The 19,386-nt window shown below is 34.4% G+C and overlaps 1 protein-coding gene across 1 annotated transcript in view; it reads right to left on the bottom strand.

Moving 5' to 3' along the window:
- SBSPON (somatomedin B and thrombospondin type 1 domain containing) overlaps positions 1–19,386 on the bottom strand; it is an 80,138-nt gene that overhangs the window by 24,836 nt on the left and 35,916 nt on the right. The window contains exons 3-4 of the mRNA XM_074204124.1: positions 18,853–18,943; positions 11,106–11,282 (exon numbers count right to left, since the gene is read on the bottom strand). Of these exons, the coding sequence (XP_074060225.1) occupies positions 11,106–11,282; positions 18,853–18,943 (268 nt within the window). The remainder of the gene's footprint in view (positions 1–11,105; positions 11,283–18,852; positions 18,944–19,386) is intronic.

Genomic DNA, 19,386 nt, shown 5'->3' with positions numbered 1-19,386 from the left:
TTCATAGCAGCCCTATTTGTGATGGCAAAGAATTGGAAATTAAGTGAATGTCCTTCAATTGAGGAATGGCTTAACAAATTGTGGTATATGTATGTCATAGTATGTCATGGAACACTATTGTTCTATTAGAAACCAGGAGAGACAGGAATTCAGGGAAGCCTGGAGGGATTTGCATGAACTGATACTGAGTGAGATGAGCAGAACGAGAAAAACACTGTACACCCTAACAGCAACATGGGGGTGATGATCAACCTTAATGGACTTGCTCATTCCATCAGTGCAACAACCAGGGACAATTTTGGGCTATCTGCAATGGAGAATACCATCTGTATCCAGAGAAACAATTGTGGAGTTTGAACAAAAACCAAAGACTATTACCTTCAATTTAGAAAAAAAAAATTGTTATTTTATTATATAATTTTGCTATCTCTTATACTTTATTTTTCTTCCTTAAGGATATGATTTCTCTCTCATCACATTCTACTTAGATCTGGAAACCATGGAAATAATGTAAAGACTAATGGAATGCCTTCTGTAGTGGGGGTGGGGAGAGAAGCAAGAATAAGGGGGAAAATTGTAAAACTCAAAGAAAATCTTTCTTTAAAAAAAAGAATGCTAACCATAGAAAGTTGCTATTAAGATGGGGACAATAAAAATGTCACCTCAGACATTGATGTACTATTGGAGGAGTTATGAAATGATTCAAGAATTCTGTTGAGCAATTTGGAACTATACTCAAAAGATTATAAAACCATGCCTACCCTTTGGCCCAGCTTTGCCACTACTAGGTCTATAGTCCTGAAGAGATTAAATATGTGAAGTAAAGAATATATCCATATAGGAATATTTATAGCAGCTCTCAGCAGGGAGCTGGAGATGGAGGGGATGCCCAGTGGTTGGGGAATGGTTAAACAAATTATGGTATATTAATGACTTGAAATGCTGTTCTGTTATGGGAAATGATGAACAGGATTCTCTCGGTAGAAAACTTACACAAGCAGATGCAATGGGAAATATACCTTAATCAAAGAAACAGCAATACTACAGGATGATCAGCTGGGTAATGCTGTGATCCAAGAGAACCCTGAGGACTTATGATAAAGAATGTACAAAGACAAAATTGATGGTGTCTGAATATAGCTTGAAACATCCTTTTTTTTCCCACTTTATTTTTCTTGAAATTTTTCTTTGTGTGTGTGTGTGGGGGGGGTTGTTCTGTTTACTTTTACAATATGAGTATTGTAGGAATGTTTTTCATGGCTACACATTTTTAACCTACATCAAGCAACTTGCTTTCTCAATGACTGGAAATGTGGTAGGAGGGAGAGAATTTGGAACTCAAGTTTTTGGAAGCCAATTTTGAAACATTTTTGCATGTAGCTGGGGGGGGATTTAAAAATTAAATTAAATTTAATTTAATTTTTTTAAATGCCATATCAGAAGAAAGCAGTGACAAATTGCCTATAAGTGAAGCCTCAAAGGACTTAATGAATTAGCTTCAAATCCAAAAACCTCATGGAAGAGCTCAAAAAGGATTTAAAAAATTAAAGAAGAGAGCGAAAAGAAACATGGGAAAAACAAATGAGAGACATGAAGGAGAATTATGACAAACTGACTGAAGAAATCAACTCCGTTAAAAGTAAAATTGACCAACTTGAAAAAAGAATATAACTCATTAAAAATTAAAATTAAGATATCTTGGAAGGACTTCAGGAAAAGGCTGTCTCACTTGAGTGAAACTGGGCAAATGGGGAAAAAAACATTCTTTAAAAAATAAAATTGGTCAAATAAGGGGGAAAAAATCCACCAAAGAAAATAACTTCTTTAAAACTACAACTGGGTCAAATGAAATAGGAGATATAAAAGCTAACTGAAGAAAATAATTTCTTAAAAATGAGAATTGGGCTGGTAGAAGCTAATGAGTCTATGAGATATCAAGAATAAATCAAAATGAAAAAATGAAAAATAGAATAAAATGTAAAAAAATTCTCATTAGAAAAACAACTGACTTAGAAAATAGATACAGAAAAGATAATTTAAGAATTATTGGACTACCTGAAAACCATGATCAAAAAATGAGCCTGGACAACATATTTAAAGAAATCATCAAGGAAAACTACCCTGATATCCTAAAACCAGAAGGTAAAATAGTCATTGAAAGAATCCAACAATCATTTCCTGAAAAAGACCCAAATGAATACTCAAAGGAATATAATAGTTAAATTTCAGAATTATCAGGTCAAGGAGAAAATACAGCAGGCAGCCAGAGATAAACAATTTAAATGCCAAGAAGCCACAGTCAGAATTATCCAAGACTTATCAGCATCAACAATAATGGATCAGAGGATTTGAAATATGATATTCTGGAGGATACAGGAGCTTGAATTACAACTACTCAGCAAAACTGAGCACATTAGGTGACTTTCAAATTTTCCTGATGTAAAGAACAGAGCTAAACAGAAAATTCTGTCTTCAAGATACAAGACTCAAAAGATACATTAAAAAGGTAAATATGGAAAAAGAAAAAAATTTTATTAAATAAGATTAAACTGATTAAATCCCTACATGGGAGGATGATACTTGTAACTCTTGAGAATTGTATCTATATTAGGTGCATAGTTAGATGGAGTGGGCATAAGTTGTTTGATGTGATGATATAAAAATTATAAATTATAATATATAATATATAAAAATAAATATGAAATATAAATTTATAATTATAAATTATAAAAAGACATTAAAAAAGGATTGTACTGGGAAAAGAGAAAAGGGGAAAGCAGAATAAAGTAAATTACATAAATTACCACATATAGAGGAGCAAAGGTCCTACCACAGTATAGGGTAATTCAATAAAAATTGCTTGAATCTTACTCTTGATTTATCTCAAAGAGGAAATTACATAACACACAGTTGAATTTACAAATTTATCTTTATCTCACAGGGAATTAAGAGGGGAAAGGGGAAAGAAAAAGGAAAGTGGGCCTGATAGAAGGGAAGGCAGAAGAAAAGGTAGAAGTAACAGGGGAAAGAGGAAAGGGACTGATAAAAGGCAGGGCAGATTGAGGAAGTGATGGTCAGAAGCAAAATAGGGGTGAAGAAGGAATAGGGAAAAGGAAAGAGAAAAGTACAAGGGGGAGGAGAGAAAACAGAATAGAGGGTAATACAGAGTTAGTAGTCATAATTGTGAATGAGATCAACTCTCCCATAAAATGGAAGCAGAGAGTATGGATTAAAAAACAGAATTTTACAATATGTTTTTACAAGAAACAAACAAGGTTAAAGGTAAATGGCTGGAAAACAATGCCTATTGCTCACACTATGATATGCAATTGGAAGATTAAGACAAAGAAGTTGTTAATCAGATCATATATCTAGTAAAAACATTGTAAATAAACAATGAACTTATCTCAGAGTTAAAGAGGAAAGGAGAAAATGTCTTGGATTGCCTTTGGAAAGTTCCCTGAAACCAAGATTCTTACAACATTATTCAATTATGAGACAGTGTGGTACAAAAGATAGCCTAGTGGTTAGTAGTCAATTCTTATTTCTGACATACTAGCTCTGTGACTCTGGACAGTCATTTAACTTCTCAGGGCCTCTGTCACATGCTTTCTAGAAACATTGTAGATGGATTGCTGATTTGCACTATAGTAAGAATTTCCACTTTTTGAATTTCTTACGGTAAAGAAATAATATATGAGGACCTTTTCCTTTTCATCCCTCCTTATCCTCACAAGAAAGTTTTCCTGTGAGGTTATATAACTGTTATTAATAAAACTGTCAATAATTTTTCAATCATGTTTCTTCATGACACCTTTTGGGATTTTCTTGGCAGAGATACTGGAGTGGTTTACCACTTCCTTCTCCAGCTCATTTCACTGAGGAACTGAGACAAACAGGTTTAAGTGACTTGCCCAGGGTCACATAGCTAGTAAGTATCTGAGGCCAGATTTAAACTCAGATGCTCTGCCTTCAGGACCAACAATCTATCCACTTACCAAACTGCCTCAAATTGCCTATTCAGCAAATACTTCTCAATCTATAATGTAAAATTTTCAATTATTGTCTTAACTTAATTAGACTGTGAGATGGTCTATAAAGGGGAAGGGATTTGTTATTTCTTACAGGGTTAAATTACAAAGGATCTGATTCAAATGATCTCTTAGGTTCCATTATAGCACTATAGTTTCAAATTAAAACAGTGTGAGTAATAAAAAGAATGACAAAACCAGATTATTAAAAATATAAATTTTTAAAAGTCACTAGCTTCTCAGTTCTTCAGCCAGAAGCTAGGATATTTTATGAATAAAGGTCAAATTGCAATTTATTTAAAATTTATTTAAACCCCAAATGCAAATGAGATATTCTGGAAAATATTAAATATAAATATAATAACTACTTGAAATAGATTCCCTATGTATCTATGCCCATTTCATGGATTGTTTTGATAGTTTTAACTTAAATAGTATATTTTTATTGAGGCCTAAGTGCCTAGTAAAACCTAATTCAAGTTATTGAATAAAACAAAAATGTAGAAATAATGATTGACTAAAAAGGACTTTGGAGACATTCACACCATGCTTTTAAAAAAAAATTTTTAAAGCATTGCTTTAAATTCAGTTCTACCTGAGACTCTTAAAACCAGATTATAGACTTGAAGTGAATAGGCTTTGTCCATTTAAGACCAAATACTAATTCTACTCTCTAAGGTTCTGATATACCTATCAGTTGTAACACTGTTTAAGAGTAGAAAGTACTGGGCTAAATTGCCAGGTTGATTAAAATGTTAGGCAGGTTCAGGTTTTTTCAATCAATGAACTATTGACCTAAACTTATATAGTAAGATCAATGATTACATCAAATGTTGGATTGCTCCATAAAGAAATGCCACTGTTGGTCCCTCTGAGGATCTCCCTAGAAGTTTGCCTTTAGAATGGACTCATTCATTTTAGGATACTCTAGTGTGTGAACTACTTTGATCCTGGATGAATGCCATATCCCATCCCAGTCTGGAACTGAGACATAAGTTGCTTCCAGTTTTAGAGGTTCTAGGTAATGAGCCCCTGGCTACTTGGGTTCAGTTCTGCCTGTGAGGAATCATTATTCAAACTCAGGAAAGCATGGGTGGAAATAAAACAAAAATTTATTTAAAGGTTACAAGACATAGGAAAGGCGGGGGGGGGGGGGGGGGGGAGAAAGATAAAAGAATGCCAAGGAGAATTGGCTGGGCCATAGTCAGTGAAGGCTGGGGTGGTCCTGAGTGGGAGTCCAACCCAGGTTTTTATGCCGTGCCTTCCATCCAGAGGGCAAAAAGTGAACTCCCTTTCTCTTACTGACCTGGAATTAGATAGAAGGTAAAAACCGAAGGAGATAAGGATACAAATTTTACAGTAAACAATGAATCAATGGTACTTTAAAAAAATTTTTTAAAGCATGGTGTGAATGTCTCCAAAGTCCTTTTTTAGTCAATCATTATTTCTACATTTTGTTTTCTGTCAGGGTATCACCAGTCTTCTAGGAATCACCCTGAAATTTTCATTCTCTCTCATTCCCCCTATCCAAATAGTTCCCAAATCTTGTCAGTCTCACTACCTCAACATCTGTCATATCTGACCTTTTTCTATTGATCTCTATTCACTCTAAAACCATCTAAGTTGGTCAATAAGCATTTATTAAGTACTGACTTTGTGTCAGAAAATTAGGTGTTAACTGTCTAATCTGATATTCTTTAATTTGGAATTAATATTTCTGATCTAAATATTTCTGATAAAAAAATTAAGTCTCTTAACCTTTACCTAATAGTTATACATTTTAGTGTGTAAAAAAATGTCAGTCTGCTTTGTAAGGCCTATATCCAAATTCTAAATATTGACTTGATCTGTCTCAATACTATCTGGTCATCTCAGTGATAGCACCATTAATTCCCTTTACCTGATCAATAAACCTCAAGATAAGTGACATCTTGAATGTCATCTATGTGAAATCTCATCATATAAAATGCTCCCAGAATTTTGTATCAGAGGATGCCACCCACCCATGGGTTCTTGGTAAGATCCTAGAGAATAAAGCTTCATTTATAAAACTAACTTTGTTATTCCATTTTTAGCCTAAGAAAATTATGACTAACACAACCTAGAGTCCAGAAGACTCATCTACCTGAATTCATGTCTGGTCTCACAGATACTTCCTTGTTGTGACACTGGGAAACTCACATAATCCTATTTGCCTCAGTTTCTTCATCTCTAAAATGAGCTACAGAAGGAAATGGCAAAACACTCCAGTATCTTTGCCAAGAAAACCCTAAATGGGGTCATGAAGAGTTGGACATGACTGGACAATTTGCCAGGCACTATGCTAAGTACAAAGTATGCAAAGAAAGACCAAAACATAGTGCCTACCCTTAAGGAGCTCACATTCTACTCACATACAATACAGATATGCTTATACACAGATAGCATATATGAAAGATCATCTCAGTGTAAGGCATTGAAGTAAGGAGGGAGAGAAAAGACCCTTGTAGAAAATGAAATTTGATTTGAGTCTTGAAAGAAGCTAAGAGAGGGAGGCAAATATCTAGCTATGAGTATCAATGAAATGGCACAGAATCATGTCTATGTGACAAAGAGAAAAGAGACCAGTGTAACTGAATTATATAGTATATGGAGGAGAGTAACATGTAAAAAAATGGTAAAGGAAGCAAAGAGAAAGACAATGATGGGTTAAAAACCAAGAATTTACATTTGATCCTGAGGTGATAAGAAACAATTGGAATTTATTGGATGGGGAGGGAAGTTAACAGGTTCAGATGTGGGCTTTAGGAAAATCATTTTGGTTCATAAGTATAGTATATACTAGAATAGCAAGAACAAGCAGAAAGTTATTACAACAGTATGAATTGATGAGAGCATACACTAGGAAAGTAGTTACGTAAATGATGAGAAGGGAATGTGGACTGAAGATATTGTGAAGATAAAAATAAAACTTGGCAACAGAAAGTATATGTGAGGCAAATACAAATAAATTTCCACTCTAATGTAGAAAAATAACATATAAAAAGGTGAGGAATATGGGAGTGTTTAGGTTCCACAAGAATGTGATGGACTAAGTATTCATGAACCATTTATAACAAAAGGAAGCTAGGAAAAGAGAGGAGAGAACAAGGTACCTGGTTTGGGGGAGGAGGAGAGAGGTAGAGAAAAGCTAGATTATTATTTTTGGTATTTAACTGGAGTTTTTAATTAGTTGGCTCTTTTAAGGTCAATAAATGAGATCTTTAAAAAAAATCTTGAGAGCCAACTAATTAAAAACTCCAATTAAGCACCAAAATAGTAATACAGAAAATCAAAGAAGAAATTGGCAAAATTAAAAAGCAAAAAATTTAAATATATTGAATTAATTAAAATTTGGAGCTTTAAAAAAAAGCAAATAACTATACAACTGTACAGATTTTTTGAAAGAAGAAAACCAAATATGAGTATCAAAAATTAAAAAGGAAAATTCACAATAAATGAAGAAAAGAAATTATTAAAAATCATTTTATCCAATTATATGCCAATAAACCAACAATCTAAATAAAATATAAAAGTATTTACAAAAATATAAAAATGCCTAGATGAAAAAGAGAAAGAATAAAGAACATAAATAAACCATTATCAGGGTGAAAAAGAGACATTAAACAAGTCATAAATGACCTCCCAGAGAATGAAAAAATATCCTACAACCAGGTTAATTTACAAGTAAATTCTTTCAAACATTTAAAGAATAATTTATTTTGATATTAAATATGCTATTCGGTTACATTTGTTGACATAGTTACATGATTTTTATGATTCTACTACTATTTTTATGAGTCAACTATGTTGATTTAACTGTTCAGCTGTTCAGTCATATCCAACTTTTTGTGACCACATTTGGAGTTTTCTTGGCAAAAATATTGGAGTGGTTTGCCATTTTTTTCCTCCAGTTCATTTTCAGATGAGGAAACTGAGACAAACAAGGTTAAGTAACTTGCCCAGGGTCACACAGTTGAAAGTGTCTGAAATCTGATTAGAACTCAGGGACTCTAAGCAGGACATTCTAACCACTTTATAACCTAGTTGTCCCTATCTACTATGTTTATAGTTTTCCTCATATTGAAACAACTCCGCATTCCTGCTATAAATCCAACCTCGTGAAAATGTGTGTATAATTTTTGTGATGCATTTCTATAATCTCCTTACTAATATCTTAGTTTTAAAATTTCCCTCAATATTTATTAGGGACATTGGTCAATAGTTTTTCTATTTTAACTCTCTGATTTATGAATTAAAATGATGCTTATATCATAGGAAAAATTATAGGACCCCTTTTCCTATTTTCAAATCACAAAAATCATAATTATTTCAACAAATGCAGAAAAAGCTTTGGACAAGATATAATACCCATTCTTAAAAAATACAAGAATAGGGGCGGCTAGGTGGCACAGTGGGTAAAGCACCAGCCCTGGAGTCAGGAGTACTTGGGTTCAAATCCAGTCTCAGACACTTAATAATTACCTAGCTGTGTGGCCTTGGGCAAGCCACTTAACCCCATTTGCCTTGCAAAAAAAAAAACCTAAAAAAATTAAACAAGAATAGGCAAAGCTTTCTTAAATATAAGCCAACCATTGTTAACAAAGAATATACTAAAAATCTTTCTAGTAAAATTAGCAGTAAAAACATATCTATTACCACCATTTTTATTTTTAGAAATGATAGCTTAGCAAGAAGACAACAAAAAGAATAAAAGACAAAGAGGAAAAAAATTTCATTTTTTACAGATGACATGAATTCACTAAAAAAAATTAAATGAAATAATCAGCAATGTTGCAGAATATAAATACACCCACAAAAGCATTAGCATTTCTGTAATTACCATTAAAATCAACAGGCATAAAGAAAGCTGAATTCTATTTAAAATAACTATAGATTGACTGTAATATTTGGAAGTTTACCCGCTGAGATATATATGTTTATAAGAACTATCTGAATACAACTTCAAAGCACTTTATTCAAATAAAGACAATCTAAATAATTTGGGAAATATTAATTGCTCATGGATAGGCCAAGGCAATATAATAAATGACAACACTACTTAAATTTATTTAGTCAGTGCCACATCAAACTATCTAAAAATTTCTTCATAGAAGTAAAAAAAAAAATTGAAATACATCTGAGGAACCAAAAAGGCCAAGAATTTCAAGAGAAATAATGAATCAAGTGGAAAGGAATGAGTTATAACAATACTAGATCTCAAACTGTATTACAAAGCAACAATGTTCAAAATCATTAGGTATTGTTTTACAGTCGTGTCTGAGCATTCATAATCCCATTTAGGTTTTTTTGTCAAAGATACTGGTGTAGTTTGCTATTTCCTACTCCTGCTCATTTTATAGATGAGAAACTGAGATAAATGGGATTATGTGACTTACCCAGGGTCATACAGCTAGTAATTGTCTGAGGCCAAATTTGAACTCAGGAAATTGGGTCTTCCTGACTCCAGGTCTAACATTCTATCCGCTATATCATCTAACTATCCCCATTTGGTATTTGTTAAAGAGATAAGAGGTCAGTCAGTAGTACCCATTAGTTTTGATATGCAGAAGCAAATGAACACAGTAGTCTTGTGTTTGATAAACCCAAAGATCTCAGGCAAGGACTCAATACTCAACAAAAATTCCTAGGAAAACTGGAAAGCTGTTTTGCAAAAATTAGATATAGAACAGTATTTCATCCATATAGGAAAGTAAGCTACAAATGGGTTTGGGTCTTAGACATAAGGTGATATCATAAATACTTTAGAGGAGTAAGGTAACAATTATTTTTCAGATGTATGAATGGGGAAAGAATTAATGACCAAAAAAAGGATAAAGTGTATAAAAGAAAGAAAAATGAACTCTTTTGATTGCGCAAAATTAAAAAGTTGTTTTCACAAAGCCAAAGCAGCTAAAATTAGAAGAGAGAAAGGTAGATGTGGAGGAAAGTCTTTGCAATAAGAAAGGTCTCCTTTGTAATCCATAAAGGAAATTGGTTCAAATAAGAACAGGAACTACTACCCAGTAGATAAATCATCAAAGGTTATGACTAGATAAATCCCAAGGGAAGAAACTCAAGACTACAGTCATATAAATAATGCTTCAAGACATAATAATTAAGAGAATTGCAAATTAGAGATGCTCTGGGGTTCTACTTCATATCTATCAGATTTGCAAAATGACCAACAAAGGAAAATGACAAATTCTAGAGGGGCTGTGGGAAAATTGGTTCATTAATGAATTTTTCATGGAAATGAGGGCTGGTTCAACCATTTGAAAAGCAATTGTGCATTCTCTTTGACATAGAGATAGCTCTATTATATCTGTATGCAAAAAGGATCAAAGAAAGAGGAAAAGGACCCATATATACAAGTATATTTATAACAGTCCTTTCTTTATTGGTAAAGAATTAGAAACTAAGGAAGTCAACTGGGAAATGACCGAACAAATTATGACTATATAAAGTGATAGAACACTATTGTGCTCTAAGAAATGTTGAAGGGGGCAGATTCAGAGAAACCTTAGAAAACTTTTATGAATTGATACAAAGCAAAGTGAGCAAAACTTGAACAGTAGTATAAAGATAAATAAATTTGAAAGATACCAGAACTATGGAAAAATAAATTACCAACCACAATTCCAGAGGACTCATCATGAAATATATATCCACCTTTTATTATATGATGAATTCACAGTACTCATGGAGACTTTTTTTTTGCACATGGTCAATGCAGGAATTTTTTTCACTTCACTGTGCATATTTTTACAAAGGTTTCACTTTTCTTTCTTTTTTCAATAAGGGAGGTATAGTGTGAAGGAAAGAAGATCAGTTTTTATTCATTGAAAATAAAATTTTTAAAAATTGAGAAACCAGGGTCTCTGCCTTTATACAATATGGTGTTCAGAAATTGTATATAATATGTATACTTGTTGAGAAAGAAGGTTGAGCTCTACATCTCAAAAAGTTTTATCATTATAGATAAGGTAGTGACTGGGGCAGGAAAGTATTCTGAAACACAATACCTGCCTGTGCAAACTAATCTTCCTTTCTTACCCATCAGAATCCAGGCCATCTCCAGAACAACGTAGATTCACAGTATTCATGGCAGGAGGTTGGCAATCTACACAAACAGTATAACCCTCTCGAAGGTACTGCATCCAGCGGGTCAAGGGACGATTTTCCATAGCACAATAATGAGTCAAGGATTCAGTCTTGAACTCCATACAATATCTACAGGGAGGGAAAGTGACAGATAATTTCATAAGCTGTAGTATAGATATTACCAATAGGGAACCTTAGTGATAAAGTTCTCCAAAATCAATGTGGCATAATGGAAATTTGCAACAGAAGCCATGGCCTAGGACCCAGCTTTGAAACCTAGCTATTCCTTAGAATCATCCTAATAATTTTTTATTGTCAAACTGAAAAACAACCTGAAACCAAGATTCCTAACCTTGGTCAAGTAAGCTTTTACTCCTCCATTTCCTCATTAAAAGAGAGAGAGAGAGAGAGAGAGAGAGAGAGAGAGAGAGAGAGAGAGACAGAGAGAGAGAGAGAGAGAGAGACAGAGACAGAGACAGAGAGAGACAGAGAGACAGAGAGAGAGACTTCTTAACAGGAATACAATCTACAAAACCCAGAAAGAGAAACTAGGAGATCTATCTCAAGGTTTGTCGTCCTGGATCAGGGTGAGTTGGGGCACAGAGGGTGGACTCTACCAGGAGCACAGGGCAGGGTCAGAGCCTGAGAGCTCCACTAGCCTGATCAGTGGGACAGACTAGAGCCTGGAAGCCTAAAAGAGGTGCAAGCCTGATCATCTTCAAGTGCAACTAGGGAGCAGAGGCATTGGTTGTGACACTGGCAATCTGGAGCTAGCCTGCAGAGCTGGAGGGTGAGTTCCAGTGCAAGAGCTATAGCCATACCTCTTCCCAGAACAAATACAATTACAGCCCACCTCTGCCCCAGGTAAAGAGAAGAAGACCTCCCTCAGCTCTGAATAGGGAGAGGAATTACCTTGCCCTAGGGCAATTTAAAAAGTACTTAACATCTTCATCCACCCCCTCCAAGCTAAGGGAGAGGGCCTCAATTTAAGATCACAGACACCCCAGAGAAAGCAACCAACACAGCCTACTGGACAGCCCACTGGGAGTTACTAAGCACAGTGAGTAAAGACTCTAGGAATCTCAACACCAAACCTCTGTGAACCAGTCCCTTGCCAACATAATGTCTTAGGAAAATGAAGAAAGGTCAGAGAAAAGGAGGGTTCAAAGAGAAATTCCTAGAAGGAAAAGACCCTAACTCAGAGAGACCTAGAACCTCTGAGGAGAATATGATCTGGTCTCCAGCACAGAAAGGCTTCCTTGAAGAAATCAGGAAGGAGTTTAAAAATCAACTGGTAAATTTGGGAGAGACAATTAACACCTTGCAACAAGAAAAAAATCACTGGAAAATACAATTGTTCAAATGCAAAAAGAAGATAATTCTCTCAAAACCTCAATTGGTCAAATGGAAAACTCTTAGAATTGACCAATTGGAAAAGGTGCTGCAAAAGGTAAATGAAGAAAATTCTTCTCTTAAAAAAAGGAATGGAGTCTGTGGAAACTAATGACTTCATGAGACAGCAAGGGTCTGTTAAACAAAACAAAAAAATAGAAAAAAATAGAAGAAAATGTAAAATGCTTCATAAACTAAACCAGTGACCTTGAGAATAGGATGAGAAGAGATAACCTGAAGTTTAGGTCTTTCTAAAAACATTGAAGAGAGGGGCAGCTAGGTGGCACAGTGGATAAAACAGCAGCCCTGGGTTCAAATCGGGTCTCAGACAGTTGACAATTGCTTAGCTGTGTGGCCTTGGGAAAACCACTTAACCCCATCTGCCTTGCCAAAAAAAAAAAAACATTGAAGAGAAAAAAAAAAGCCTGGACTTAATATTACAGGATTTAGTGATGGAAAACTGCCCTGATTTCATGGAACCAGAGGGCAAAATCATTACTGAAAAATAGATCATTCCCCTCCAGAAAGAGATCCTAAAATGAAAACCCCAAGAAATGTTGTGGTCAAATTCCAGAACTATCAGATAAAAGAGAAAATCCTTCAAGCAGCCAGAAAGGAACAATTTAGATACCATGGAGCCACAGTAAGGATTACACGGGACCTGATTGCATTAACATTAAGGGATCAAAGGGCCTGGAATGAGATAATCCCAAGAGCAAGGTAGCTCAGAATGCCACCAAGAATCCACTACACAGCAAAGCTGAGTCTTCTCTTCCAGGGGAAAAGATGGACATTTAACAAAATGGAAGACTTCCAATATTTCCTGATGAAAAAAACCAGAGCTTAATAGAAAATTTGGATATCAAACAGGAGGTTCAAGAAACACATGAAAAGGTAAAGAAAAAAAGACCTGCTATCCAATAAGATGAAACTGACTATATCCCCTCCTTGGAGAAAGACGCTAATAACTCTTGAGAATTGTAACTCTATTAGAGAGAATATATTTAGCCAGAAGTGATGGACGCTCTTGACTTTTCTGTGATTCAGATAGAATGTTTAAAAACAATACCTCCTTAAAAAGGGGGACAGTAAGGAAACAGGAGGACTGTGGAGATTGAATGAGGTAAATCTCATTATATTAAGAGGTACAAAAGACTTATTGTAATAGAGGAGAAGAAGAGAGGAGCTGAGAACCACCTGAATCTTCCTCTCATCAGAATAGACTTAAAGTTAACTCACACAAATACAATTAAGAAACTTATCTTACCTTTCAAGTATTAAAAGGGGGGAAAGGGGAGGGAGGGGACAGGGAGGGGGAGAAAAGGGGGAACTAACAGAAGAAAGGGAGGGAAGTAGGGGAAAAGGGAGAAGGGAAAGAAAGGGGAGGGGGTTGATATAGGAGGGCAAACACACTGAAGGGGGCAGTATTCAGAAAAAATATTGGGGAATATGTATAAAGGGGAAAAGGGGGGAAACAAACAGAGGGAAGATAGCATGGAGGGCAATAAAGAGTTAATGATTGCAACTTTGAATGTGAATAGGATGAACTCTCCCTTAAAACATAAGCAAATAGCAAAGTGGATTAAAAACTAGAATTCTACAATACGCTGCTTACAAGAAACTCATTTGAAGCAGAGAGATACATATAGAGTAAAAGTAAAAGGCTGGAACAAAATATATTTTGCTTCAGCTGAAGTGAAAAAAGCAGGGGTAGCAATCCTTATCTCAGACAAAGCAGCTTCAAAAACAGATAGCATTAAAAGAGATAAGGAAGGAAACTATATCATCCTAAAAGGTACATAGACAACAAAGTAATTTCAATACTGAATATGTATGCACCCAATGGTATAGCATCCAAATACTTAGAGGAGAAGTTAAAAGAGCTACAGGAAGACATAGACAGCAAAACTCAAATTTAGACAAATCAAAAAAGAAAACAAAAACAAAAAATCAAATTTAGACAAATCTAACCATAAAATAAACAAGAAGGAAGTTAAGGAGGTAAATAGATTACTAGAAAACCTAGATATGATAGACTTATGGAGGAAACTGAATGGGGACAGAAAAGAATATACTTTTTTTCTGCAGTACATGGAACTTACAGAAAAACTGACCATGTATTAGGGCATAAATACTTAATGATCAACTGTGGAAGGGCAGAAATAGTCAATACATCTTTCTCAGATCATAATGCAATAATAATCATATGCAATACTGGACCAGGCAGATATAGACCCAAAACTAATTGGAAACTAAATGACCTCATTTTTAAAAATGAGTGTATCCAACAACAAATTATAGAAAGAATTAATTATTTCATCCTAGATAATTACAATAATGAAACAACATATCAAAACCTAGGGGATTCACTCAAGGCAACTGTCAGAGGATATATTATATCTTTAAATGCAATTAGAGAAAGAGGAAATCAATGAACTAAAAATGCAACTAAAAAAATTAGAGAAAGAACAAATTAAAATCCCCCCAATTAATACCAAATTAGAAATTGTAAAAATTAAAGAAGTTACTAAAATTGAAAGCAAGAAAACTATTGAACTAACAAATAAAACCAAGAGTTAGTTTAATGAAAAAAATCAATAAAATTTATAAACCTCTGGTCAATTTGGTGGAAAAAAAGAAAGAAGAAAACCAAATTACTAGTAACATAAATGAAAAAGGTGAACTCACGACCAGTGAGAAGGAAATTAAAGTAATAATTCAGAATTATTTCACCCAACTCTATGCCAATAAATTTTACAATCTAAGTGAAATGGACAAATATTTACAAAAATATAAGTTGTCCAGGTTAAGTAAAAGAGGAAATTAAAAACCTAAACAACCCTATCTCAGAAAAAGAAATTCAACAAGCCATTATTGAACTCCCTAAGAAAAAATCTCCAGGGTGAGATGAATTCACAAGTGAATTCTATCAAATATTTAAGGAACAATTGGTTCTATTCTATATAAACTCTTTGGAAAAATAGGTGAAGATGAAACTCTGCCTAACTCTTTCTCTGACACCAATATGGTGCATCAACCTAAACCAGGAAGAGTTAAAACAAAGAAAGAAAATTATAGACCTATCTCCCTAATGAATATAAATGTCAAAATCTTAATAAAATCTTAGCAAATCAATTACAATAAGTTATTACTAGGATAATACACTATTACCAAGTAGGATTTATTCCAGGGATGCAGGATTGGTTCAATATTAGGAAAACTATTAGTATAATTAATTATATCAATAACAAACCTATCAGAATCATGAATTGTTTTTAAGTGAAAAAGTAGCATAAATTTGTCAGCCTCACTCTCTCTTCCAAGATTCATCAAAGTTCAGTGTCAAGACAAAAGTCAGGACAACTGGCTATGATGCAGGATGCAATGGTTGACCTTGATTTCTTTCAAAATTTAACCAAACTCTAAGTACTTCACAGCCTACTTCAGTGGCCTTCATGGCAATTGGTACAGATTATTCTCATCCACACATTTCAATGAGGGAAGCCTTCACATGGTTGGGAAAAACATCCCTCTCAAACTCATCATCAGATATAAAGCCTCAACCTGGTTTAGCCCATCTCCTATGTTAATATGGTTCTGTAGCTGTGCATATGCTACAGCTTCTTGGAAACACAGGTAAGAGGTAAGTGAAGGAGGACAGTAAAAATAGATGAGCAGTATATGATGGTGTTCAGGGAACTCTGCTGAGAGAGCTTGCCAATCCTTTTTCAGGGCTGCTCACCCAAGTGCAAAACTACTACCAACATGCAAACTATTAGTATATTTTGTATCTTGGAAACATAGTAAATAAGCAATTTGGGGGGTATCTCTTCATTTTTGGATTAATGGCTTATTTATTAGGTTGATCTTTATCATCTTTTCTCTTCTTAATTCAGGATTCTTTCATTCCTATGAAACAGAAAATTTGGTATCTTGTTTCCTGAATATAATTCTTCTTTGCTTTGTTTTGTTTTGTGGTTTGTTTGATTTTTTTGGCAAGGCAATAAGGTAATTAATAAATTTTCAATAACCTGATCAACCTCTTTAAAAATATATCTTTTATGCTGAGTGAGATGAGCAGAACCAGCAAAACATTGTACACCCTAACAACAACATGGGGGTGATGTTCAACCTTGATGGACTGGCTCATTCCATTAGTGCAATAACCAGGGACAATTTTGGGCCGTCTGCAACGGATAATACCATCTGTATCCAGATAAAGATCCGTGGATTTTGAACAAAGTTCAAGGACTATTCCCTTTGATTTAGGAAAAAAAATGATATCTTATTGTCTGATCTTGTTATCTCTTATGCTTTTTGTTTCTTTCTTAAGGATGTGATTTCTCTCTCTTCACACTCAGTTTGGATCAATGTACAACATGGAAACAAAATAAATAATGACAGATTGCTTTTCGTGGGGGGGGAGTAAGATTGGGAGAAAAATTGTAAAACTCAAATAAAATCTTTAAATACATATATATATATATATATATCTTTTTTTTTAGGTTTTTGCAAGGCAAATGGGGTTAAGTGGCTTGCCCAAGGCCACACAGCTAGGTAATTATTAAGTGTCTGATACCTGACTCCTGACTCCAAGGCCGGTGCTTTATCCACTACTCCACCTAGCCGCCCCATATAATCTTTTAGTTGTTTTTCTTGTCATTGTCCTCTTCTCTTCTTTTCCCTTTTTGGTATATTTTGTTTTATTTTATTTTATTTTTGAGAATGAATTCACCTACCTTTCTCAGACTGGAAATTCAAAGGCCACTTACAGACCCCCCCAGCCAATATTGATTATCATGGAAAATTTGCCCTCCATGTTTTAACCCAAGGAAAGTATCAAGTGTCTGAGACCAAATTTGAATTCAACTGACTCTAGGGCCAGTGCTCTATCAACTGAACAAATTAGCTGCCCCCCCATAAAGTTCTTAAGCCATATATAAGAAGAAATTTTAGCTTCTCTTGATTGCTTTTTATTTTTTCAATTATTGAATTTTTTTAAATTCCTTTTATCCCAACCAATGGAAAGTAAACCCTATAGGTTAATTCTAATAGTGATGAGTAGATAGAATAGAGTAGATTCTAACAATCTATGAATAGTTCTCATAAGAGAACTTCTAGACATAGTGAAGATTTTCAGAATTCCTAAAAACAAAGGGAAATACAGCATTATAAGCTATGATGATTTGAGATGTATTTTATTTATAGCTCTAATGTTAAAAACAAAGAAGGACATCCAAGGACGACTGCAGAAAACATCACTTTGACACTATTATTCCTTACTGAACAACAAAGAAAGACTTCTGAAAAAAGGAAAAACTGTGACAGATTATTAAGGACAGCTGGAGGATAATGTTTAAAATATCTATCCTGTTCTCAATTGTCTTTCAGATAGTAAGAAACCCTTGTGGTAGAGAAGAAAGGATGTTGGGGTTAGAATGAGGAGATCCAGGTTCAAATCATGCACTGATACTTTAACTATGTGACTTTGGGCAAATCATTTAATCTCTGTAATCCTCAGATTCCTTATCTGTAAAATGAAGTAAAAGTACTTTTACTCCTTGCCTCACGGGGTCGTTGTGGAGAAAGTTATTGTTTTTACAAGTACTATATGTATGTACCTAGCAGAAGTTTTGCAGTTGTCTGTAGAAACCTATCTAATCTCTAAATAATGATAATAATTCAATTTATATTGTACTTTAAGGTTCACAAAGTATGCTGCTATTCATAGCCTTCTTGTTAGGCTATGAATTTTATATTATTATTTCCCATATTTTCCAGATGAAGAAAACTGAGGATATGAGAATTTAAGTGATTTTTCCATTATCATACAGTAAATAAGGAGTTGAGAATTCTCAGTATCAGTTTCAACTCTCTATTACATCAAAGTTTACTAATTCACATAGTGATATGATCATTACTTCCTGTACCACCTTGAGCAAGTCACTCTCTGGGTCTCATTTTCTTCCTCCATAAAATGAAGGCATTGGATTAGATGATCTAAAGTCCTCCAGTTATGGGTATGTGATCTTGCAATTTCATCTTTATAGACAACCTTTCTCCAAAGAACATAGAATTAAACCTAATTTAATCTTTATGGCATTCATAAAAGCAGGAAGAAAAGATCCCTATTCTGTGACCGTGGTAGAGATATTAAATTCAGAAAGAATAAATGCACTATTCAAGTAGATAAAAGACAAATTCAACTATTTGACTTAGATTATGTCTATGTGTGCAAACAGGCTTAAATTTTTTATTACTGACTTAGCCACTCAACCTTCAAATCTTAAATCAAAAGAGCAATTACCCAGTATCGCCTGAGTCTGCAGACCACTGTGGAGATATCACCTGTCTTTTTCTCTCCTTGTTGTATGCAGAGGTAGTGATAAAAGCAGGAACTGCAAAGGAAAGGATTGTATTAAAAAAATAGTCTTAAAAAAACACTTATAATAACATTACCGGACCTAAGACTTTATACGTATCTCAAAAAATTCTAAATTTTCCCTGACTCATCAAGTTAAGGTATGAGAAGGTAAATGGAAATATCTTCTTAATCTATTTGGGCAAGGTTTGCACATGTATCCTTCATGGGAAGGATAAGGAAGAAAATAGAGCTCATATCCATGACTTCAGAATGGGATGGTCCATGTCTACAGTACATGCTGTTGGGAGGCCTGAAGTTTGTGTGAATTGCTTGAGCTCAGGAGTTCCAAGCTTCAGTAGAGTTAATTTAGTCTTAGAATCTGAACCAAGGGTTATATTCATCTAACAGCAATATTGCAAACCCCTGGTTGGAATAGTAGTGGGGAGAGAGAAACCGAGGTACTCAAGTAGGAATAAA

This window comes from Macrotis lagotis, chromosome X, assembly GCF_037893015.1.
Source record: "Macrotis lagotis isolate mMagLag1 chromosome X, bilby.v1.9.chrom.fasta, whole genome shotgun sequence".
NCBI lineage: Eukaryota > Metazoa > Chordata > Mammalia > Peramelemorphia > Peramelidae > Macrotis > Macrotis lagotis.
Note: the sequence above shows the minus strand (reverse complement) of the source record. Positions and strands in the feature narration are given on the sequence as shown.